The 25,230-nt window shown below is 41.2% G+C and overlaps 3 protein-coding genes across 6 annotated transcripts in view; all 3 read left to right on the top strand.

The window, feature by feature from the left end:
- Window positions 1-25,230, top strand: part of LOC119912613 (butyrophilin-like protein 2) — a 566,400-nt gene that overhangs the window by 240,807 nt on the left and 300,363 nt on the right. The window lies entirely within an intron of this gene.
- LOC119913344 (zinc finger protein 239-like) lies at window positions 2,469-6,435 on the top strand. The gene is made up of 2 exons (XM_038732756.1): window positions 2,469-2,504; window positions 4,937-6,435. The coding sequence occupies exons 1-2, from the start codon at window positions 2,469-2,471 to the stop codon at window positions 5,804-5,806; spliced, it is 906 nt and encodes a 301-aa protein (XP_038588684.1). The 3' UTR covers window positions 5,807-6,435.
- LOC119912603 (zinc finger protein 208-like) overlaps window positions 17,767-25,230 on the top strand; it is a 117,313-nt gene continuing 109,849 nt past the window's right edge. For 2 of the 4 annotated variants that reach the window (XR_005446192.1, XR_005446193.1), the window contains exon 1: window positions 17,767-18,456. Coding sequence is in view for 1 of the 4 variants with exons in the window: in XM_038731875.1 (XP_038587803.1) it covers window positions 18,021-18,113 (93 nt within the window). In the remaining 3 variants the exon portion in view is untranslated. Of the gene's footprint in view, window positions 18,457-22,064; window positions 22,934-25,230 lie in introns of those variants that run through there. The other 2 variants (XR_005446194.1, XM_038731875.1) reach the window with 2 other exon arrangements.

Raw genomic sequence — 25,230 nt, forward strand, 5'->3', positions numbered from 1 at the left:
CCTATCTACTCGTTAAAACTGCTTGCGTAAACCCACTTAAAAAGCTGGGCCTGGATCCCTCCCTCAAAAATTTCGACCAATTTCCAAATTACCTTTTATATCAAAGATTTAGACGTACTGTAATTGTGTCCAAACAACTGCTCTCTTTACTGGAAAAAAATATTTGAAAAGTTTCAGTATGGTTTCAGAAAGTACCACAGCACTGAGACTGCCCTGCTTAAAGTCACCAATGACCTTTTTAATGTTTGCTTATGATGGCATGTGCTCAGTCCTAGTACTCCTGGATCTTAGCGCTGCATTTGACACCACGGATCACAACACATGTTAGACAGACTGAGGCACTGGGTGGGGATCTGGTAAGCTTTAGAATGATTTACATCCAACCTGTCAAATAGATTCTGTGTGTCTGTGAATAACTGTCTCTTCATTCTGTTCAGGTAAATATGGTGTGCCTCAGGGTCAGTCTTAGGACCCATTTTATTTTCCTTGTATTTACTTCCCCTTGGACACATTATCCAGAAACGTGTCTCTTTTCATATTTATGCTGATGACACACAGATCTACCTGCCCGTCAAATCCACAGACCCTGGAATGCTGAGTTCACTTACCGACTGCCTTTGTGATGTCAAAAATGTATTTCCTCCAGCTGAACAAAACGGAGATCCTGGCAAATGCAAAGCAAATACTGCCATCTGCTGGATCCCTAGTGAATCACCTTAAGCCTGTTGCTAATAATCTAGGCATCTGGTTCAACAGTAATTTACAGACATTGACAAAATTGTTGGTTCCATTAAAGAAAGAAAAACACAGTGGTTCCTGAAATAACTTTGAACTGACAAAAGTAATAATACATAAAATTTACTGATGAAAATCAGACAATGCTTTTGAATTGTGGTTAAACAGAATCATTAAAAAAAAAAAACTATTGAAACTGGCCTGGACAAAATGATAGTACATGAAAGTAACATTTTGTTGCACAACCTTTTGAGGCAGTCCTTCCATGAGACTTCTGTACTTGTCAACTGGTATTTTCCCACTCCTCATAAGCAAACTGCTCCAGCTGTTTCAGGTTTGAAGGGTGTCAGGCCCGTCCACAGATGTTCAATAGGACTTCAATCAGGGCTCATAGAAGGCCACTTCAGTATAGTCCAATGTTTTGCTCTTAGCCGTTCTTGGGTGTTTTTAGCTGATTTGTGGGTCATTATCCTGTTGGAGAACCCATGATATGCGACTAAGACCAAGCTTCCTGACACTGGGCTGCACATTTTGCTCCAGAATGCCTTGATAGTCTTGAGATTTCATTGTACCCTGTACAGATTCAAGACACCCGGTGTCAGATGCAGCAAAGCAGCCCCAAACATAACAGAGCCTGTGATGGCAGTTCGAGTTTTCAAATAAACAGCTCAGGCAAACACTTGTCTTTCTGTGATTTTATTCAAGTCTTCTGCAGAAGGACTCACAGAAACACACATACATACATGTATGCTCGAATGAGTGAGGAGAGCTCAGTGAGCCTGTTATTTTCCAGCTTTAGGGTCAATCTTATCATCCCACAGAGACACGTTGTCCCTGAAGTCTAGATAACACAGAGAACTGAGATATTTTGACTGTTACGTTTACACAGAGTCAGTGCCACATCACAGATGAGTCTCCCTGAGTCCAGGGTTACATGCAATATGTTTGGAATTCCCATAACAGAGCCTCATCCATGCTTCACAGTAGTACGGTGTTCTTTTCTTTGTATACTAATTTTTGCGTCTGCAAACATAGAGCTGAGGTAACTCGCCAAACAGGTCCAGTTTTGTCTAATCTTTCTAAAGGACATCCTATCATAAGCTTTCTGGCTTGTCAAAATGCATTTTGGCAAATTCCAGGCTCGCTTTTTTATGACAGTTGTCGTCTTCCATTAAGTCCATGTTGGACCAAACAGCAACAGATGGTGTGATCTGACAATAATGTACCTCAACCTTGGAGTTCACCTCCAATCAACCACAATGTCTGTGAAAGTTGTTCTGGGCTCTTTGGCTACCATTTGTACTATCAGTCTCTTCCAGTTGTCATCAGATTTCCACGTCCAGGGAGGTTGGCTACAGTCCTGTGGACCTTAATCTCCTGAATATGTGCAACTGTAGTCACAGGAACGTCAAGCTGCTTGGAGATGGTCTTAACAGCCTTTACCTTTTAACAGGCTTGTCTATAATTATCTTTCTAATCTCCTGAGACAGCTCTCTCCTTAGCTTTCTGTAGTCCATGTTCAGTGTGGTACACACTATGTACCAAACAGTACACAGTAATTGCATAGGCGGTTTTACCATTGAGGAAAGGTGGGCAACTGCCCGGGCATCAGCCGCCAGGGGGGCCTCACGATTTCACTCCTCCACTCCCCCACTGCCACAATTTACCCACATTTGGCAGGTGTTAATTTCATTCCCTGCAACCAATGGAATACAATAAATACACTCAGGCAAATGCTGCACACCAAAACATCGCCCAGACTACGGGAGGTAACAACAGTGTTGGAGAATCACTTGTTTGTAAAACGCGAGGCATCACTTGGTTTTATTTTCGTTGGCCAACTTTTGCACTCAGTATTTATGGTTACCTTGCTGGGATCCAGAAGAGGAATTTTTTTTTTTTTTTTTTTTTTTTTGTTGAGATGGACTCTGTGGAGATTTAAACTCATTCATTGGTGGTTGAACTGTGGGCTTTGAATTGAGCACTGACTGAATAACACACTGTGGTGAACTTAGATATTATGATGTTTATTGATTGCCATGACTTGACTCTCAAATTATCATACTTCTCCACTACTCATCAGACAACCCATTGTTCTGTCCCTTTTTTAATGTGCTTCCTTCCTGTCATGGCTGACATACAGTAATACTTTATTTTGATCGTGCGTCTTCAATTGAAATACCTTGTGGTTGACAATGGATGGATATATATATATATATATATATATATATATTTATGGAAAAACAGCTTTTTTTTTTAGGAGTCCCTGAATCACATGAAACAGAAGCTATTGAAAAAAGCTTTTTTTCATGAAAATATTAATGAAGGGAGGGCCTCTTCTTTGCCCAGTGCCTCCAAATCACTAAAACCGCCACTGACTACTTGTCACCCTTTAAATAGGCAGACTGACTGACTGCAAGTTTGAAGACACCTGTGATGTTAATTGCAGGACTCACCTTAGTTTAACATGTCCCGTTTCAATTACTGCAATAGTCTTTTAACTTGCTTGACCCAAAATCAGCCCTGATTAGGTGCATAACTCCTATCACTCAATCAACAAAATCAGACTTATTAGCCGGTTAATAATAACAACAAACGCATCAATATACATATACAGTTACAACCGCTAGATTTGGCTGATTTTGCAGGTTTTTTTGTCCAAAAACAGCTGTTTTGTGTGTAAAAATAACTCTCAGGCCGTCATCTTGGTATTGCGCAATATCTCTAAACTCCAAAGTTTGGTTTTCGGCTAAAACTGTTACAGTAGGTGTAGGGTAGAGCAGGTTGGTGTACCCAAATGCAAGACACGCAGGCTGACTGGTACAGTTCAGTGATTTATTAATGCACTACAACACAATGCAATGACTGGACAAATATTTAACAGAAACACCAGGCATATATACACAGGGACTAACCAGCAGGGTGGGAGCAACACAGGTGACAGAGATCAAGGTAACAAGGCAGAGAGACATCAGGGAAAATGGAGGCAGGCAGGCAGAGAGACAGCAAAGGGGAACAGACGGAGCATTTGACAGGCAGACATGGGGCAAAATAAATAACCAACACAGACAGAACACAGTTACAAAATACCAGACAAGAATCTAACTTCAGACAATAACACAGAGAACACAGAACTAGAACACAGAATACAGAGCAGACTAAACTAAAATAATGCAGACAAAGAACTAGAAGTTAATACTAAGGCATGAATTAAGGCACAGGACTAGGAACAAAGACATGGTACCAAAATACAGACTAAATAACAGATACTGAACTGACAAAATAATAAACTCAGAGAAACTCAGGACAGGATCGTAACAGAAACTGCAGCACAGGAAAAGTTCCACTTTGGAAGAGACTGTCCTTTTTGTCGTCTGCTGGCCCACAGACATCCAATATATCAAACAATATCTATTCTCAAGTTAAGGGGCTATAAAGCATGAAAGCTCTTTCGGTTATAGGACTATTGATGATATTGACAATTTTTATCAATTTCAATATGTTGGAAGCTTTATTTGGAACGTAGATGGATGGACAGAATATTGTTTCTACATACTAACCCCACATGCATTCACCACGTGACCTCCTGAAGCTAACCAGACCTGGACCGATAGCAGTCTAGCATCAGAGTGCATCCCCATATTTGTTTTGTAGTTCAGGAGAGGGAGATTCTCTGCCATCTTGATCCTGAAATCACATGGTCTGAACAGCCATCTTGATTCCAAAATCAGTGGTCGAATCCGCCCCCTCCGTAATCCTATTATTATAATTTTAAGAAGTTGTTGCCTGTGAATATTTGTGTATAATGTTGTAGTAAGAGTTGGTTGCCACGGCTAGTTACGGATTCACCCTTCTGTTTGCCATCTACAGGTGGACAAACCCATTTTAGACTTATCATATTTGGCTCATATTTGGTTATTGGTCCCTGATTCCTGGGTGGTGCCCCGTATTAATTAATTAATTAATTATAATGAATACATTTGAATATTAATAGCTTTATTAATATTTCTAGAATATCTTTGATGTTCAGCTAATAAACATACCTGAACCCCAATGTTGAAAACCCCAACACACTGATGATTTATTTAGGTTACAGTAAATACTGAGTGTGTGGTTCAGTACAGTATGGTGTTTATGGTTCTAGATAGCTCTCTCCACCATGACATCTCATGTCTTTCTGTATGTTTATCTGTTGCTATAGAAACGGAGACGACGAGATGGACTCGAACGTCATCGCTGTCAGCACTGTGACAAATCCTTCGCAACATCTGGATATTTGAAGATTCATCAGAGAGTTCACACTGGAGAGAAACCGTACAGCTGTGACCAGTGTGGGAAAACTTTCAGTAGATCAGATCACCTAGAAATCCACAGACATGTTCACACTAGAGAGAAACCTCACAGGTGTGAACAATGTGGTAAAACTTTTGCTACATCAGGTGTCCTACAAATCCACCAACGTGTTCACACTGGAGAGAAACCTTACAGTTGTGATGAGTGTGGGAAAACTTTCAGTAGTTCACATGAGCTAAAAATGCACCGACGTGTTCACACTGGAGAGAAACCTCACTGTTGCGAACAGTGTGGAAAAACTTTCAGTCAATCTTGTCAGTTAGGAATCCACCAACGTGTTCACACTGGAGAGAAACCTCACTGTTGCGAACAGTGTGGAAAAACTTTCAGTAGATCTTATAATTTAGAAGTCCACAGACGTGTTCATACTGGAGAGAAACCGTACTGGTGTGAACAGTGTGGGAAAACTTTCACTAGATCTGATAAGTTAGAAATCCACCGACGTATTCACACTGGAGAAAAACCGTACTGGTGTGAACAGTGTGGAAAAACTTTCGCTCAGTCAGGTAACCTCCAAATCCATGAACGTGTTCACACTGGAGAGAAACCGTACAGCTGTGAACAGTGTGGAAAAACTTTTGCTACATTAGGTGCCCAACAAATTCACCAACGTGTTCACACTAGAGAGAAACCGTACAGCTGTGGCCAATGTGGCAAATCTTGTACCAAGAGGAGAACCCTTAGAAGACACAAATGCATTCACAAAGCATCAGTGTGACAGTTTTCACAGAGCCGAGCTAGCTGTTTCCTCCTGCCCTGAATACAACCACCTGTTATCATGTGACTGTGCTGGACTAACGTCATGTGATGACAGCTGAGGAAGTTTGATTTGGAAAGAGCTGGAAAGCGTCAGTCCGGAGGGTTTATCAGCCAATAGCAAAAGTAAATTGGAGTAGCCAGTTTTCCACCAGTAGAGGGCAGTCCCTGCATTTTATAGCACTATATGTGGAATTCAAATACTTTGCAGTAAAAATTCAAGACAATCCATCAACAACACTACTAAAAACCCATACACATTGGTTATCAGCTGAAATAAGAGGTTTGGGGGTTTAGTGACTCTTTAAGAAGGCCATGGGATGTGGTCAAAATCTCCAACAAATAGGTGGAATGTGAGGCTTGAGTTCAGACTCATTTATTACAGATGTGTTCCCCAAGGTCAAGAATGAAGCTCCACACTTAATGAAATATTGTTTCTGTGTTATTCATACATATATTCTTGTAATTAAGCTGTAGTTACACATATTTACATTAATCTGTATTTTACATCTATATTCACTGTGTTTATTTTCAATTGCTGAATGTGGTTTTGTTCAAACTGAAAGCAAATATAAATCTAGTCGATGCAAAGAGCGCAGATTCACTCAAGTTGGCTCCAGATGAGGTGAGGACATGTCCGCTCAAGTTTTAAATGTTTCATCTTAAATAAAAGATTCTCTTTGATTCTTCATGAAGCTCTGCTTTGAAGCAGACTGAAGCTCTCAACGTGGCCATTAAGAGCTTTGTAGGTAAGAAGAATGATTTTAAATTCTATTCTGGATTTTACTGGAAGCCAATGCAAAGAAGCTAAAACAGGAGAAATATGATCTCTTTTCCTGGTTCCTGTCAGAACACGTGCTGCAGCATTCTGGATCAGCTGAAGAGTCTTAACGGACTTTTTCGAGCAGCCTGATAATAAGGAATTCCAGTAATCCAGCCTAGAAGTAACAAATGCATGGACTAGTTTTTCTGCATCATTTTTAGACAGGATGTTCCTGATTTTCGCAATATTACGTAGGTGAAAAAAGGCGGTCCTTGAAATTTGCTTAATGTGAGACTTAAACGACATGTCCTGATCAAAGATAACTCCAAGATTCCTCACAGTGGTGCTGGAGGCCAGGGCGATGCCATCAAGGGAAACTATATCTTTAGATAATGCGTCACGGAGGTGCTTAGGCCCCAGAGCAATAACTTCAGTTTTATCTGAGTTTAACATTAGAAAATTACAGGTCATCCAGGTTTTAACATCCTGAAGGCACATTTGAAGTTTAGCTAACTGATGAGTTTCATCTGGCTTGATCGATAGATATAACAGAGTATCATCTGCATAACAATGAAAGCTTATGGAATATTTCCTGATAATATTGCCTAAGGGAAGCATATATAAAGTGAAGAGGATTGGTCCGAGGACAGATCCTTGAGGAACTCCATGACTAACTTTGGCATGCTGGAGGACTCATCGTTAACATGTACAAACTGAAATCGATCTGATAAATAGGACTTAAACCAGCTTAGAGCGGTTCCTTTAATGCCAATGAAATGTTCCAGTCTCTGCAATAGGATCTGCTGGTCAATGGTATCAAATGCAGCACTAAGATCTAATAAAACCAGTACAGAGACAAGTCCTTTGTCTGATGCAATAAGGAGGTCGTTAGTAATTTTCACCAGTGCTGTCTCTGTGCTATGATGAGCTCTAAATCCTGACTGAAAATCCTCAAATAAACTATTGCTCTGTAGAAAGTCACACAGCTGTTTAGCAACTGCTTTCTCCAGAACCTTAGAGAGAAATGGAAGGTTAGATATAGGTCTATAGTTGGCTAAAACATCCGGATCAAGTTTGGGTTTTTCAGAAGAGGTTTAATTACAGCTACTTTAAAGTACTGTGGTACATAGCCTGTTGGTAAAGATAGATTGATCATATCTAGTATAGAAGTGCTGACTAAGTGTAAAACATCTTTAAGCAACCTAGTCGGGATGGGGTCTAAGAGGCAGGTTGATGGTTTAGATGAAGAAATTATTGAAGTTAGTTTGTAAAGATTGAGGGAAGCAAAACAGTCTAAACATGTATCTGGTTCTACAGCTGTTTCTAAGGTTCCTGAGTTAAGAGATAAGTTGGTGCCAGTTGAGGGCAGGTGTTGGTGAATTTTGTCTCTAATAGTTAGAATTTTATCATTAAAGAAGCTCATGAAGTCGTAACTACTGCGAGCTATGGGAATACTTGGCTCAATAGAGCTGTGACTCTCTGTCAGCCTGGCTACAGTGCTGAAAAGAAACCTGGGGTTGTTTCTATTTTCCTCTATTAATGACGAGTAGTACGCTGCTCTGGCATTACGGAGGGCCTTCCTATAAGTTTTAAGACTATCTTGCCAAATTAAACGAGAATTTTCCACTTTGGTGGAACGCCAATTCCTCCGTTTCTAGTTTCCGCAATATTTGCTTTAATTTGCGAGTTTCAGTATTATACCATGGAGCTAACCGTCTTTGTTTTAGTATCTTCTTTTTTAGAGGGGCTACAGAGTCGAGTGTCATTCGCAGCGAGCCTGCAGCACTATCAACAAGATGATCGACTATGGAGGGACTGAAATTAGCATAGGAGTCCTCCGTTACTTTATGACTTGATAATGAATTTAGAGCTGATGGAATTGCATCCTTAAATTTAGCTACAGCACTATCAGACAGACATCTTGTATAGAAACTTTTGCCCAATGGCGTGTAGTTCAGCAATACAAACTCAAAAGTTATCAAACAGTGGTCGGACAAAGAGGGATTCTGTGGGAACACTATTAAATGTTTAATTTCAATACCATACACCAAAACAAGGTCGAGGGTGTGGTTAAAACAGTGAGTCGGTTCATGAACACTCTGAGAGAAGCCAATGGAATCTAACAGAGAGATAAACGCAGTGCTGAAGCTGTCATTCTCAACGTCCACATGAATATTAAAGTCCCCTACAATAATAACTTTGTCCATTTTAAGGACTATTTCCAACTTGGGTGCGAAAGACTAAGAACAAGACTTTCAAATGAGTTATAATTAAGTTTAGGTCTACAGCTGATTAGTAGGGTAGAGTCGAAGATAGCTGCAACTCCACCTCCTCGGCCTGTGCCTCGAGGAATGTGAGTATTAATATGACTGGGAGGGGTGGATTCATTTAGGCTAACATATTCTCCATCACCCAGCCAGGTTTCAGTAAGACAAAATAAATCAAAATCATAATCTGATATTAGTTCATTTACTAGTACACCTTTAGAGGAGAGAGATCTGATGTGTTTAAGAGTCCACATTTAATTTTCCTATTCGTTTGCACTATTGCTCTTGTGGTTTTAATTTTTATGAGGTTTTTATGCACAGCTCCTCTTCTGTTTTTAAATAATTTCGATGGTCGGGGGACAGACACCGTCACTATAGGATTTTCACTAAGTAACTCCTGAAATGGAGGAGCAGAGAAGTGTGTTAGACTGCGACTCTGCGTAGGGTTTTGGGTGAGTAACTGCTGAAAAAGAAGGGCAGAGAAGTGTGTTAAACTGCGACTCTGCCTCCTGGTCTCAACTCTGGGTTGTCATGGATTTGATCCACTAATAAACTTGGCCAGATTTCTAGAAATGAGAGCTGCTTCCCCCCATCGGGATGGATGCCGTCTCTCCGGATCAGACCAGGTCTTCCCCAGAAAGTCTGCCAATGATCTACAAAGCCCACATCGTTTGCTGGTTATTGTGTGGTTATGTGATAATTAAGTTACTTTATACAAACAACAATGGTTCTCCGTTTGTTGAGAATAAAATTGGTATTGGAAAAAGTATCGTTCAGGAACCGGTATCGAAGTCAAGGTATCGGTATCGATATCGAAAATCTTTGAACGATACCCAGCCCTAGACCATGTGACGGCCAAAGGGGGAACTGTAATAGAAACAAATAGATTTTACTTGTATGTACTTTTAATAATCTTTCTATATGTCATTTCCTTATGTTCTTTGTTCTTTCCTCTATATGCCATTGTTCTTTGCTTATCTTAGGTATTATGTGATGTTATAATTTCCACTAAGTGTACCAGTGTTTTGATATAATGACCTTCTGTGAGATTGTTTTGTGTCATGCTTTCCTGTGAGAAAGGAGTTTCCACTGTGGTTCAAGGCTGAGAAAGGCTTTTCTTTTAGACTCCACAATTATTCTCTAGCATTAAATGTCTTCTCTGTTTCTCTGGGTCAGACTCTCTAACAGCCCTCTGGTGTAGGAGCTCTGCTCTTCAGCTGAATCACTTATTCTTACTTTAATAAATATCACAAAGACACCTGTTTGTTGTAACTTCTTTATTTCTTCAAAAGGAAAAGTACAATTTCCACCACAAATCAGTTGGTGTAACCTCAGACCTCCAGTCATATGTACTGTGACGTGTTCACCTTGATCCCGTCAGGTCTGTGAGAGCGCCAGATTGAAAATAAATCTATAAAGTTTTATAAATGACACTTGGGTTTGGCTAACGTTAGCTGGTTATTTAGCTAAGTCGGTGCCTTTTATTTAAACACGTTCAACTTTTCATAAAAACGAAGCGCTCGTCAATGTCACTTTTAGTGATCAGATCTATCAAAGCCTGAAGTTTGCTACAGCAAACTTTATAAATGTTGAACTCAATGTTCTGCATAAAAGGTTATGATTATTGACGAGTTAGTAGCCCAAAATCAAGGTTGGAGACTATCATGTAGCCTAGAGCATTTTTCTTGCACAAAGTTAATGAATAAAAAAACCCAAACTGAAACAGCTGTCACTCTAATTAATATTATACTAGTGGTAAGTTATATACTATTATATAAAATTATATTGAATACAGTAACATAATGAATATATTAATATCAAACTTACAGTTTACTATTAAATTAACAATGTACTTTTCATTTAATGTTATATTATACTAATACAGTAATTTAGAGTAGTTCCTCCTCCAGGTTGTGCCTGTGCTACACCGCCTACATTACTTCATCAGTTTATTCTCTTCATCTTTGTTCCCTCCTGCCCTATTTGAATTTTGTTGCACTGATCAAGTGGTTGATGAAAGTTATCACACATATCATTGCCGGCAAGCTCAGATTATCTAGTTTAAACCAACTAAAACACAAAATTACACTGTGTTTCACATGATTTGCTGTAATGTTGCGTACATAAACGTCATAGCTTATGTAAGACATTTGCTTTTCGCAGGAAATCTGACCTTCACATAGAAAACAGTTGGCCCATACAGGCTGTTATAGGCAACTGAGAAAGTTGGTGAATGCCTCAATTTTTAGGTGGCGTTACAACCTGATGACATATAGGCAATAAATATATTATAAATATATTTAAATTCCTTTTAAAAACTCACAAATATCTCTTTTAAAGGTGTGTGGCTGATTTAATCGGTTACAGCTTGTGGTGGGAAAAAGCGTGTTTAAATAAACAGCTCAAGCAAAGACTTTCTGTGAATTTTATTCAAGTCTTCTGCAGAAGGACGGGGCTGTGGTGTCACGGGGACACATACACATCAGAGAGTATCATCCGAGTGAGCTGCAGTGTAACAGCTCATGCAGCTTTTATCTTAGTCTCAGGGTCGGAGTACTATCTCATCAAAGGAACATGGTGTCTTTCACTGTTCCCTAGGGGATCTATAGAAAGACACCCATGTCCAAGGTACATGTGGTGAACCACTTAAAGTCATGACCCCTCTGGACATATGTTAAAGCATCACACACATTTACCTTCCATTGACCCCATACTCAAGAGGCAGGAGGCCCCTAGTGAGATCAGTTACATTGTTTTAAAGATGGTTCTCATGAAATTCTCATTACAAGCTCAAAGTGGCGCGGCAGTCTTAAAATATGTTGAAAAAGTCTTGAAAAAGGTTTTAAAAGGTATTGAATTTTACTTCAGGATTCCTGTATATACCTTGGTGAAGTAAAAGTACAATATTTCCCTCTGAGATGTGGAGCAGAAGTAGAAAGTAAAGTACAAGTACCTGAGTGTTGTACTTGAGTTCAGCAGTGTAGTAAATGCAGCTGTTGTGTTAATGTGAATGTTTTGTGAGGAGCTCTCCAGTTTGTCCTGAGGGACGAACAGACTGACAGTGACAGGAAGCAGCCAGCAGGAGGCAGCAGAGGAGCTTCAGTTTGTTCAACAGATGATAGTTTTCACTTTAAAGTCACTGGAGGAGCAAACTGTGTGCAGAGGGTTTGTGTCCTGCATTTCCTTAGAAAGATTCTGGCCCTTAAGCAAAACTAGTGAAGGACCCCTGTTGTGCTGGATGGATGGACTACCCACCAGGATCAGGCCCAAAGGCCTGAGGGGGGGCCTGGGGCCAGAGCCTCTGTTTGAAATAACTTTCAACTGTTCTCGTTGAAAAATCACAGTTTTCAGTTAAAAGCAGAGGTGATCGTGTTTCTTGGCTCCTGATCTGAGTCTTTTAATATTGATACGACATAAGAGCTCCGAGGTGCAGGTGCTGTTGGCCGGGCTCAGGAGCGGAGGGAGAGAGAGAGAAAGCACACACAGGGGAGGAGACACAGGGAGGCAAGCAGAGAACAGAGAAAACCAAGGAAAAAGGAGAATAACTGATGAAAAGGACAAAAAACCAGGACACTCAGTCGGGGCCGCCACCACAACACCCACAACCAAATTCAAACCATGTAAAAACCACAGAAATATGTAATCACCACTACTCCGGCTAAATCCTTCCATTCTCACAAGCTTTCCCGAGTAAATAACCAGAACAGCTGCATGAAGGGTTATGTATATAATTACTATCATTATCTTTAAGTGCTCATTCCTACAGCAGCCTAACGTCCCTATGCATGAGTAAAATATTAATATCAGATTTGCAGTAAATATACTGAAGTAATAAGCTTGATACACTATATGAATAAACACAATCTTATTAAAATTCAACCAACTTAATAATAATCTGGATCGAGCCACCAAGAACTCCAGCACAGAGAGAGGAACAGAGAAATAAACACATATAAACGCAGCAGTTTGGCAGGTCTGGAAGCAGAATGGGCCACATCAGGTCCTGATTCTGCAGACAGAGAAACAATCATGAGCACATCGCTCTCAAACACTGCAGGTTGTTCACCAGTCACGAGCTGCGAAACAACAGCACGGCTCTGTTGGTAAATAAAAAGGAAAAATTACTTGTGTTCTCTGGTGGATCTGGATCAGCTACGTTGCTACGTGGCTGTGTTTTAATGTTTTATTGACTGTGTCTGTTTGTTTTGGAGAGGAGACGTCCTCTGAGGTAATTCAGCTCCAGGTACAAACCTGTCAGGGACAATTAGAACAACTCTCATCAGCTGTTGGCTGTAATGTTAAACACTAGCAGGACTAAAGTAACAGTGCGGCTGCGTTAAAACTATAACTGCGCTGTAATAACGTTACGCTTTATAAAATGTCACATAATTAACAGCATAGCTATATAATGTCAGTCCAGTGACGCTGGCAGTCACTCAGCCTGCAGAATAAACGAAAGACTGAGGAGGACCCATGTGTAAAAACTGTGTAGAAGTCACTCTGTATTTTTGTGGATATGATGATATGATATTTCACAAATGTAAAGAAGAGAAGAAAACATTAAATATATTAACACAATTAATTCCCTCACTTTCACGCAATTGTTAATACTGAACATTTTTACATTTCCACAAAATAATAATCAGAGACCAGGGTCTTCTTTAGTATTCACTAGGTTTATCACAGGAGCAGGCAACAGCAAAGGAAACTATGCCACAGTGTGCTTTTTTTTCTATGCTAGTAGATTCCGACTGATATATATCAGCCGTCCGATATTATCAGCCGATATGAGCTAATTGCATATAATCGGCATCGGCCGTTTATAGTAGCAGATATATGACTATTAAAAAAGAAACAGAGTCACCTTCCGTGACTTAAACAAGAAAAGAACAGGGCTTCCTGTAGCTTCACTTTTTGTGATGTTGTAGATGATGTGAAACGCTGTAGTCAGAGCCGTAACAGCTCTGATTGTAGTTATAACGTTAGTTAAATGAAATCTCTAATCTGCAGGTCCTGTTGTAGACAGTCATGTAGTATTAGATACATTCAACAGCAGCTCACTGTATCATAAATGGCATGATTTAGACAGATGATGAGAAATGTTTTCTCGTAGCTTTGGTTAGAAAGAAAGAGTGCTGGATGAACTAGATGTGAATATACTACATTGAATTTATGGCAGATTATGTGTAAAGTGAAATACACATGCTTATTCTCTCTCACTCTCCGTTTACAGATGGCTGAAAAAGTTGCACCTTCCAGGAGCAAATATTTATTGATGTGCAATTGTTTACATGTTCACTTTTTGAGACAGTAATCTATTTTATTAACATAGTCCATTTAGGAAATGGAAGGGCTGTCTGCATCATGTAGAGATCTATCAGCATACAACAAACTAATAGAATGGATAGGAATCAGATGAGGAGCCTGCCATCAAAGCTATGAAGTTACTTGTAGTATCAGGTTAACTACTGAGGTAGGAACCTTGTGCAGGAACAATAAATCCGTGGGATCAACCAACACACTGCTGTGGTCCTTGTGTAACGTTAGAGCCTCCCAGCGGAGCGCTGCGGATACGGGGCTCTGCATGAGGAAATGGTGAGAGATAAGACTTGTTGTGGGTCTGAGAGATAAACGCTCGACAGAACAGCTACAACTCGATCCTGAAATGACTAGAGAAAGAAATTAACAAAGCAAGCAGGTAAAGGAGTAAGGAGTAACAAGAAGTGCTAAAAATGAACAGATTTCTCCAACACTCAGCTTGACAGCATGCACAAGCAAACAGATAAAACACAGCAGGAAAGACACCAATGCAGAAGATGTGGTGATTCAAGATGGCATGGCCTACAACAATGTCCAGCTAGGGACGTAATGTGCAACAACTGCAGCAAAAAGGGACATTACGCCAGAGTGTGTGAAGTGCATGTAGCTGCAGTGATTGAGGACACTGATGAGGAAGTTGCATTTCTGGGCTCACTGTCAGCGGAAGCAAATGGCAGCCCATGGATGACAGACATACATGTGGATAATCTCAATGCACGGTTTAAAATCGACACTGGCGCAGATGGTCACCACAATACCTGAAACGCTGTACAAACAGGGTCAGTTCAGCAGGCTGGAGAGGCCAACAAAGGTTCTGCTGGGGCCTGGAGGGACTCGTCTGAATGTGAAGGGCAAGTTCACAGCCACTCTCAGAAAGAACAGTAAAAGTACTTAAAGAGGAAATATATGTTGTGGAGGGGCTGTGCACACCACTGCTAGGCGGGCTTGCTGCAGTGGCACTGCAGTTGGTTGTCAGATTAAAAAACATTAGCCTGGACTCCAAAGAGAAAAAAGTAAAACTCTCAGGCGCATCTCCCTCCCAGTCCTGCCGAAGGTCAAAGAGCAGCTGGACCGTATGGAGCAGTGGAGGAGTCCACTGAATGGTGAACGCACAGTCACCCACCCCCCCCCCTCAGTTGAACACACCTTAGGACAGCTTGCTGGGGCCAAAGTGTTTTCAAAGCTAGACGCCAACGCAGGATTTTGGCAGATTCCACTGTCCAAGGAGTCATCTCTGCTAACCACTTTCATAACTCCATTTGGGCGGTATTGTTACAATCGCCTGTGCTGTGGAATCTCGCCAGCACCAGAACACTTGCAGAAGCGCATGTCACGCATCCTGGAGGGCGTTCTGTGTCAGATGGATGATGCGCTCATTTGGGGAGCCACACAGACGGAGCATGATGAGAGACTGTGGAGAGGACGCTTAACGACTGCAGGAGGCAGGAGTGACGCTTAACGACAAGTGTGAGTTTTTCAAGAACAGGATAAAGTTCCTGGGGCAGGTCTTTGAGGTATCAGGAGTCAGCGCTGACCCTGATAAAGTGAGCGCTGTAAAAGCCATGCCAGCGCCCAGTAATGTCAGCGAGGTGAGACGCTTTCTGGGGATGACAAACCACCTGGGGAAGTTCTTGCCTCACTTGGCTGAGAGAACGTGACCTCTCAGAGACCTGCTGAGAAAGTCCAATATGTGGGCCTGGGGGTCGCAACAACAGCAGGCCTTTGATAGCATCGAAGAAGAGCTGACGACACCCCCAGGGCTTGCATTGTATGACCCTAACGCTGAAACGCTTGTCTCTGCTGACTCATCCTCATATGGGATGGGCCCCGTTCTTCTCCAGCGGCAACCAGATACAGAATGGAAACCTGTGGCGTATGATGCCTACTGAGTTCCCGCCAAGACCATGGTCTACTGTAGGAGCAGATTTGTTCCTGTTCCAGATAGACAACAAACAATACCTGGTCATTGTGGACTATTTCTCAAGATATTTTGAAGTAGCCAAACTGACATCCACAACTTCTGGAGCTGTGATTGATCACTTCAAGTCTATCTTTGCATGTCATGGTGTACCTGAAGTGATCCGCTCAGACAACGGCCCACAGTTTGCATCCGAGACCTTCAGAAAGTTCGCATAGGATTGATGCTTTTGTCGTGTTACATCCAGTCCCCATTTCTCACAGAGCAACGGCGAGGCTGAGCGTGCTGTGACGACAATCAAAAGTCTCCTCAAGAAATCCAGCGACCCTTATCTCGCCCTGATGGCCTATCGAGCTGCTCCCCTGGCGAGTGGATACAGTCCCACTGAGCTTCTGATGGGAAGGAAAATACAAACACCAGTTCCTGTCATTCCATCCAAGTTCAACCCAGGATGCGCCGACATGGACCACCTGAAAAGGACAGAACAAAGGTACAGACAGGAAGTGCGACAGAACTATGACAGAAGACACAGAGCACGCGACATGTCATACCTTCACCCCGGTGATCATGTGTGAGTCAAAGACACAGTGGAAAGAGGCACTGTGGTGAGAGACGTTTCCCAGCCCAAATAAGGAATCCTCCATCTTACTTGAAAGACTTTGTTTGTTCTAAGGAACGACACCTGAGTTATGGGGGAGGGCAGTGAGTAGTTGATTTTTGCCAACTTTTGTTGTTATTAGAAGCCAATTAATTGTTCACAGAGGCACATGTTCAAAGTGTTTCATAGCCGAACAGTACGGCAAAAGTTGAGAAGCCATAATTATGTTTTATTACTGTTACTGATCTTGATCACATTTTAATGATGGAATGGTTTATATTTTGCAGTAGAAGAAGTAACCTGAAGAGCCTTCTGTTTAGAAATGCTCTTAATGTTTATTCCTTCATCTGCACAAAGACTATCCTTTGTTTAGAAAGGGGGATGTAGTATCAGGTTAACTACTGAGGTAGGAACCTTTTGCAGGTGGCTGTTTGAAGGGGGAACAATAAAGCCGTGGTCCTTGTGTAACGTTAGAGCCTCCTATAAAGGTTACGCGTACCTATAAACCACGTTACATTACTGTTCAAAGAAGGCACTTTTTTCATATAGTGATCCCTTTTGAGACTTTGGTCTATTGTGCTTCATGACTTCTTTTAAAACTTGAAGAATACACATTTAGATGGTGCTGGTTTTAAGCCTGCTACCGTCCGTCTGTTTGCATCTGTACATTTATTCTAAATTAACCAAATCAAGCTAATCTGCATATTTACTCAGAACATTTCAGAGGAAAATACTCTTGATGTACTTTTGAGTCATTAACTGAGGAAGTTGTGGTGATATGCTTTAGTTATTTTCTTTATCCTATTCACCTGCAGTGACTTGTCAAATAAGCGCATTTTAATTAGTTAACGCCTAATTTGCATATCAATGTGGCGATTGTGATGACGTTGTTAGACACAAACGTCACTGTGTTCACCTGTAGTGTCTACATTAAGTACATTAGCCTGTATGGCCTGAGGGAGATCATTTTTTTTTATACTTTCTATGAAGACCTCAAGCAAAAAACGAGTTAGTTGTTCAGCAAATAACTTCTAAAATACTTTTAATAAAAATCTAAAGTAATGCCATCAATTGCAGGAGATAAGTTGTTTTTCAAATCCTAATGCTACTCAGCAACCCTGATCATTTTCACAGTCTTCTGCGAGTCAAAGAAAAGATCTGTGGATTTGGTGGATTTGTAGATAAACGTCATCACGTTTTCAACTTCCTTTAACTTCCGTCACGTCTCGCGGGCTGCAGGACTTGATCCGAAGAGCTCCGACAGTCCCAGAGGAGACCTGCTGGATCTCAGAGACCAGGACCAAGAGCGGGATGGAGGAGGACAACCAGGACCCGGAGCCCCGGAGCAACAACGTCCCCGGAGGACAAACAGCAGGCTCGAGCTCTGATAGCACCGATGTTCAGGTCAGTGTTCATGAACACAGCTAGCAGCTAACAAGAAGCTAACGTGGCGTTAGCTCGGCCTGGTTCCGACACGTAGCTTCATATTGACTGTAAACAAGATGTAATGTAGCAGGATTCAACAGTGGAGCCATCAGAACCCCGTATCTCTACAGAACCCACACTTAATGTGACGGTCGGAACCGGAGAGGAGGAGGAAGAGGAGGAGGAGGAGGAGGAGGAGCAGGAGGTCTCTTGTAGCATGTAGCCTGCTGCCTGGGTGTTAGCATGCTAGCTAGCGGGACAAAGCTACAGTTAACTTCCGGTTCGGCCGGTGTGACAGTTTAACTGGTGGCTGAATTAACTGGTGAGTCCCAGATGTGTCGCAAATGTTGTCATATCTTAGCTGTTTCAGACGGATAGTCTCCTTCCACTGTTGACTTTGTGTGTGAGGCCACATGGCCTGAGAAGTTGTACTCTTTGAGTTATGGTAAAGTGACCCTGCTTCTCAGCTGATTTATCAGTAAACACTTTCATAATGGGTTCATGGTCTCAGTCGCTAGTTTCAAGTCTTCTTCAACAGAACATGATGTTCATTCAATAATTTATGGTTTAGAAGAAAATAGACCATAAAGAATCCGCTTTATTTGTTCGTTCTTTCATTATTTCGTTTCAAAACCAAATAGAAAAAAAACAAGTTTTGTGTTTTTACGATTTTAAAACCAAAACGGAAAAATATAAAATTTTTGATATTTAATATGTCCGATTTGTGTGTTACACTTAAGGTGACCAGACGTTCCGAAAAATCCGGGACAGTCCCGAATTATGAGCAGTTGTCCCGACCCCTTTCCGGTTTTTCCCGAAAATTTGACCTAACATGAGTTTTGATTATAGCCTAATTAAACATTATACTGATTGGTATATAGTTCTCTTGCTCCAGCAGGGGTTGCAGGTTATCTGTACATTGTGTCAACAGCGTTGTTATAGCCACAAAGTAACACTCGTTGTGCTCTTTTCCCCTTTTTGTTTTCTTGTGGTTAGTGGAATTTACAGTGTAACTTCAGGCAGCCACGGCACGGTGGAGAGATCTGACACGCGCATTGCGCAGACAGATGTGACACTGCACATGAGTAAAATAAATATAAAAATTAGGTAAAAGATCACGATTTATCTACATATCCACAGTTGTGTTTTTTCTAATTTGATTTTCACGTGTGTTAATGTTCATTGACACTCAATGTACCGGTAGCCACGCGGTAACCAGCTGCTTCAGCTCAGCCCAAAATAAAATGCTTCCTTGATCTCGCAAAACACGTAGCCCACATATTCTCATATTTCTTTTTTCTTGTGTGGCTGTAATAGGCCTATAGTGCTCCCTTCCACAATAATTTTTGCCACAGTTGATATGAGATGCGACTTGAAAAGTAGCCTTGGCCTATATAAAATTAAATATATAAATATGTAATATTGACTTCTTGTTTCACACGGGACACGAACACCGGTCTCCTTGTTCAAAGTCCGTGTTCTGGCCCTCCATCCACCCCAAACACGTCCTCACTCAGTCTTTTCTGTTAAAAATATACCCGCCTTTACAGTCAAAAACTGACGCTACAGGGCTTCCCCCACGCTATAGGGATCCCCAGTGTGTTACAAACTGACGCTGGAGGGTCTTGACCTACATGCAGTAAGAACGGGTTGTATGGATACAAAACCGTACAAAATGCAGCTGCTTTGTTTTTCCGTTTTGGGTTGAAAACAGGAAAAAAAGTAACGACTTGTATTTTTGTTTTTTTGTGATTTGGTTTTGAAACGGAATAATCAAAGAACGATCCATACACAGATTGCCAGGTAAACACATCAAGGAATTTGACTCAGGATTGTACAATGCTCACGATGTGCTGACTTACTCAATAATACAATAATAAAAACAAACACAGGCTACAGTATAGAGAACATATGTATACAGACTATAAACGAAAACAAAAAGCAGAGTAGGCTTTAGGGCTGGATTATCTGTTATTGACAAGTCGTTACCATGGTGACCTGTCAATCGGGCTAGAGTGATTCGTACCAATGGCACTGCGTAAATTTAACCAGCGCCGTTGAAAAAGCGTATTAGGAGTTGGCTGTTCTGGTGAGTACATTTAATTTTAAGACTCTCGTTCGCTAGACTAAGTAACCCTAACCCTGTTAAAATGACAGTTAAGGTGAATTACAGATGCACCAAGCTAAGCAAGCTAACTAGCTCCACACACGGCCGTTAGCTCCACCGTCTCATCCAAATATGTCCGGGCACTTCCTGGTTGCAAAAAAATCAACACCTTATCGCACCTTATCGGCCAAACTCGAGGCTTCAGATGGCAGTCCACAAACCAACGGGTGAGGTCACGATGACTACATCCATTTCTTATATACAGTCTATGTGCATAACCTGGGCCCCATAATTCACCTCAGTACTGAGTGAATTACAGGGGCCCCGACCAAGACTCTGACACCGGGGACGAGAGGATCCTCCATAGTGTTGATGTGTCTGTGAGTATTTGCGACTGCTTCATGCATTTTACGAATTCTTATTAGTGCTCGACGATATGACCTAAAATCTAAATCACGATTAATTGAACATTTTACCTCTATTACGGTTAACGATTGATTATTTAGTTTTTGCCCTCATAGTTCACTGAGTGTTCAGAGTGTTGGTATCAAACGTCAATTAACATTAATGATTTTCACTTGGAAGTGAGGACAGCGGGTCGAATTTAGCCCTGCGCCCGCCCGCCTCTCGCAGACTACAGCAACAACACTGCATCAAATGAAATGCAGTCCACTAACACCATAAAACACAGAGGTTTTTTGCTGAAGCCCATCAAACCAAAACATTCAGATGATTTCGAGTAAAAACACGAGAGTCACGTTAGCTAACGCCAAGCAGATGCTAACGTTTTCCGGTGCAAGGTTTTATCGCTTTTCACATTAGTTCACCAAATGACCCATTTTACAATTTATTTTCTTTTTTTACTAGCCAGTTTACGCTACAGTAGCTCGGACCTGCTGCTGTTTGCTTCGTAACGTTCAATATAGATTTATTGTGGTTTTACCAGTACTCGGGTACACAGCTTCTCCACCTCTCAGTCGCTGTAAATAACGTGACCTACATATGGCTGTCGCGGTGAAGTCATTCCCCCCGCGGTAACATGTTGGGGCTGAATATGCTGTATTATCTCATTTTTCATAAGTAATTTGGTGCCATATGGTAATCAAAGTCTGAGCACGCTAGCTGCTGGGTGCTAATCAACAACTTTGCCAAGCCACAGTTCTCACAATAATAATATAATAATAATTATTATTTACTGAAATAAAAACAATGAAAATAATTTGAAAATTTTTACAGTACATTTATTTATCAGGCTAGTCTGAGTTTCCACTGGTTGTCCTCAGTTCGTGGCACGAGGAGACATAATTTCCTGCAATGATTTGGCACTTCTCCTAGTAAATGGGAGTTTGTGTGTCTGATTTCTCTCTCTCTCCCTCTCTGCTACTTGTTTAAGGATCTGAGACAATTTAGATGAGACACACCACCCAGTCAGTCTGCTTTTAACAGCCAAAGCAGGAAACAGCGATGGCCTCTCCTGTTCTAGGTGCCTTCAACTGTTCAACACACGCATACAAAAACACATCCCAGGCATGACAACTGCACCTGTTGCTCTCATGATAGCTCGCAGCAGAAAAGCAATGGCATCGTAGAAGGGTCTAATAAACCTTTAGGATGCAGCATCTCTCTTTATGGGGAAAGGGGAGTTTTCAGCGACCACTAGCTGTGCAGTTCTAAGATTGCAACCAGGTGTGTGCTCGTACGCATGCTCGCTTGAACTCATGAGCGAGCAAAATCTGAAACACAACAGCTTTTATACACAGATCCTGCAAAAAGCACAGAAACACTGGCATATGTTCAGGCTCTGTTCAATGTTCCCGGCCCAGAGACAGATCAAGACCGGCTCCATGCCTTTCATTCAGCACAGCGAGCCGCAGAATGGCTCAATACTCCCGCAAAAAAGGCAGAGTGACAGCGGCTATAGACAGACAGGGAGACCGCTTCACGCAACGTGCTGGAAACTCAGGTAAACTCCCACTGTAACAGTACTATTTTTATCAGCTTGAGGTTGAACTAACCCATGCTCGTTACATGATAATGTTACAGTGACCGCATTTAGTTGATGGGCTACATTGTCGTTAGCTCGCCTTTGTGCTTTTCACTAACATTAAAATGTGTACGTCTTTCACCAGAGGCTAAGCAATGTGAGCAGAGCTAAATGTACTGGACTGAATATTATAAATGAGATCACTGTCACACTTACTAACAGTTAGACCGCAGTAAGTAATGTTACTCTAGTGGTAGTGAATGACTCTTTCTCTGTGGTGCTGTTGTTCCATTTTGGTGCATTATCTTGTGCGCACAAGATTAAAAATTTCATCTTATGGAACTTCAGGTGCTCCATACCATCCGGGTATTTTTGGCACATTGAAGAGTTTGCTTTTGTTTGCCAACTGCCGAATACAGCCTTAGTTTGTGGTACGGGTCAAGCTTCAACAACACGGGACCTCATATTTCCCAAAATGCAACTGCTCAATGTGATTTGGCTTAATTATCATGAAATGTCGGTATCTGTGGTGATGAATCAGATTCCCATAGAGGTCTGTGCCACCTCAGCCCCCTCTGTGGACACAACTAGAGCCCGACCGATATTAAAGTGAAAAAGAGCAGATTTATGAGCCGATATTTAGATTTTGAGAATGATTTGGATAGTAGACCCCTTTCCTGTATAAACTACACTTAGAACAGGCCGATATTGAAAGCTGGTATATGTGGGCTATAAACCTTTTTCTAAATGGATTATGATAATAAAATAGATTACTGTCTTTCAGCCATCTGTAAACAGAGTGAGAGAATAAACGTGTATTTCAATTTACATACAGTCCCCTCCAAAAGTATTGGAACGGTAAGGCAAATTCCTTTGTTTTTGTTGTTCACTGAAGACATTTGGATTTAAGATCAAAAGACAAGTCTGAGACAAGAGTTCAGAATTTAAGCTTTCCTTTCCTGGTATTCACATCTAGATCTGATCTAGGTATCTAGATGTGTTAAACAACTCAGGACATATCACCGTTTGTTTAACCCACCCATTTTTCAAGTGAGCAAAAGTAATGGAACAAATAATCTTAAAATAACATTTAATATTTGGTGGCATAACCCTTGCTTGCAATAACTGCCTCAAGCCTGCGACCCATCGACATCACCAAACTGTTGCGTTCTTCATTTATGATGCTATTCCAGGCTTTTACCGCAGCTTCTTTCAGTTCATGTTTGTTTCTGGATGATTCTCCCTTCAGTCTCCTCTTAAGGAGGTGAAATGCCTGATCTGTTGGGTTCAGGTCAGGTGATTGACTTGGCCAGTCTAAAACCTTCCACTTTTTCCCCTTTGTTTTGTTGGCTGTGTGCTTTGGCTCATTGTCCTGCTGCATGATAAACATCCTCCCCATTAGTTTCAATGCATTTGTCTGTAAATTGGCAGACAAAATCTTCCTGTACACTTCTGAATTCTGTTTTGGGGGTTTTCTTCACAGCTCTCATGATATTTCTGTCAACTACTGTTTTTCTTGGCCGACCTGTTCGACGTCTGTCTTTTTCAGGACATTCCAAATTGTCCAATGGCTCTGGTCGATTTTCCTTATTTTCTCAGCTTGACAGTGGCTTGCTTTTCTCCCACAGACAGCTCTCTGTGTCTCATATTGGTTTATCCTCTTTAACAGGAAATGCAGTCTTTATAGGTTTGAACCAAGAATGAAAACTTAGACTAGTCATGCAGAGCTATTTAATATTTGGACAATCAACCTAAAAGGCAACACTGGGCAACAAGAAAGTCGGTCACATGTTCCAATAGTTTTGCTCACTTGAGAAATGGGTGGGTTCAAACAAAAGGTGGTTTGTCCTGAGTTGTTTAACCCATCTAGTTGTGAATACCAGGAAAGGAAAGCTGAAATTCTGAACTCTTGTCTCATACTCTCTTTTGATCTTAAACCCTAATGTCTTCAGTGAACAACAAAACGAAGGAATTTGCATATTGACATCTAGTTCATCCCTTTACCGGCACGCTTTAATTCTAACCAAAGCTACGAGAAACCATTTCTTATCATCTCTCTAAATCATGCCGTCTATGATACAGTGAGCTGCTGTTGAATGCATCTAATACAACATGACTACACTTAGAGATTTCATTTAACTAACATTATAACTACAACCAGAGCCGTTACGGCTCTGACTACGTCACACAAAGAGGAGCTACAGGAAGCCATGTTAGATTCTGGTTCAGCTCACGTTTATTTACATGTCCGCTCCAGTTTAATCATTTCAGACAATGACTAACTGCAGACAGGCGGCTCGCAAATATATTTAGAATACATCAAACGATCAGTTTAACGGCTCATGATCTTTAGTGCTACTCCACTGATAACACGGCATTAGCTTTGTGGCTAAATTAGGAACATGCAGCATTAGCTGCTGTAACGTTACGTGATTTTAGAGAATATTTAGAAATTATGAACTAGGGACAAATGTGTACCATTCGCTAAAACTGCCACACTGTTTGAAATAAATCTAAAATCACATTTTACAGTAACGTAGCTTCCAACACCCAACTACTGTAACTATTTGCTGTGAGACGGGAGGAAGCCGGAAATGGAAAACAACAGGAGGGTTAGCAAGTCAAATGTTTTCAGGAGAGTAGATTGATTGGTTCTGTTTTTATTATAACTATTTAAATCATGTAATTAACTTGAAGGACTCACCGCTAACACAACTGTGTTTTAACATGATGCTAGTAAACCGGTCAACTGTGGTCAGCTGATTGTTTTCTTCTGCGTTTTTTTTTTGTGGTGAGGCAGTGTTGTTAACAAGGCGCGCCATCTGGTGGGCAAACTATGCAACACCCATGACCTTCTTTTTTAATAGTCATATCTGCTGTTATAAACGGCCAATGCCGATAAATGCAGTTAGCTCACATCGGACGATAAATCGGTTGGGTTCGAGACAGAACCCTGCAGTTGGTTGTCACGGGTGGTAATGCATCAGTCATACTTGAACATGCTC

This window comes from Micropterus salmoides, unplaced genomic scaffold (genome assembly GCF_014851395.1).
Source record: "Micropterus salmoides isolate LMB-PRFRI ecotype aquatic unplaced genomic scaffold, ASM1485139v1 Ms_hic_scaffold_2, whole genome shotgun sequence".
Classification (NCBI taxonomy): Eukaryota; Metazoa; Chordata; class Actinopteri; order Centrarchiformes; family Centrarchidae; genus Micropterus; species Micropterus salmoides.

Coding starts and splice junctions, on each gene's coding strand:
- LOC119913344 (XM_038732756.1), top strand. CDS start 2,469: ATGCTGCACACCAAAACATCGCCCAGACTACGGGAG. Junction 2,505..4,936: donor CATCGCCCAGACTACGGGAG/GTAACAACAGTG, acceptor CTGTTGCTATAG/AAACGGAGACGACGAGATGG.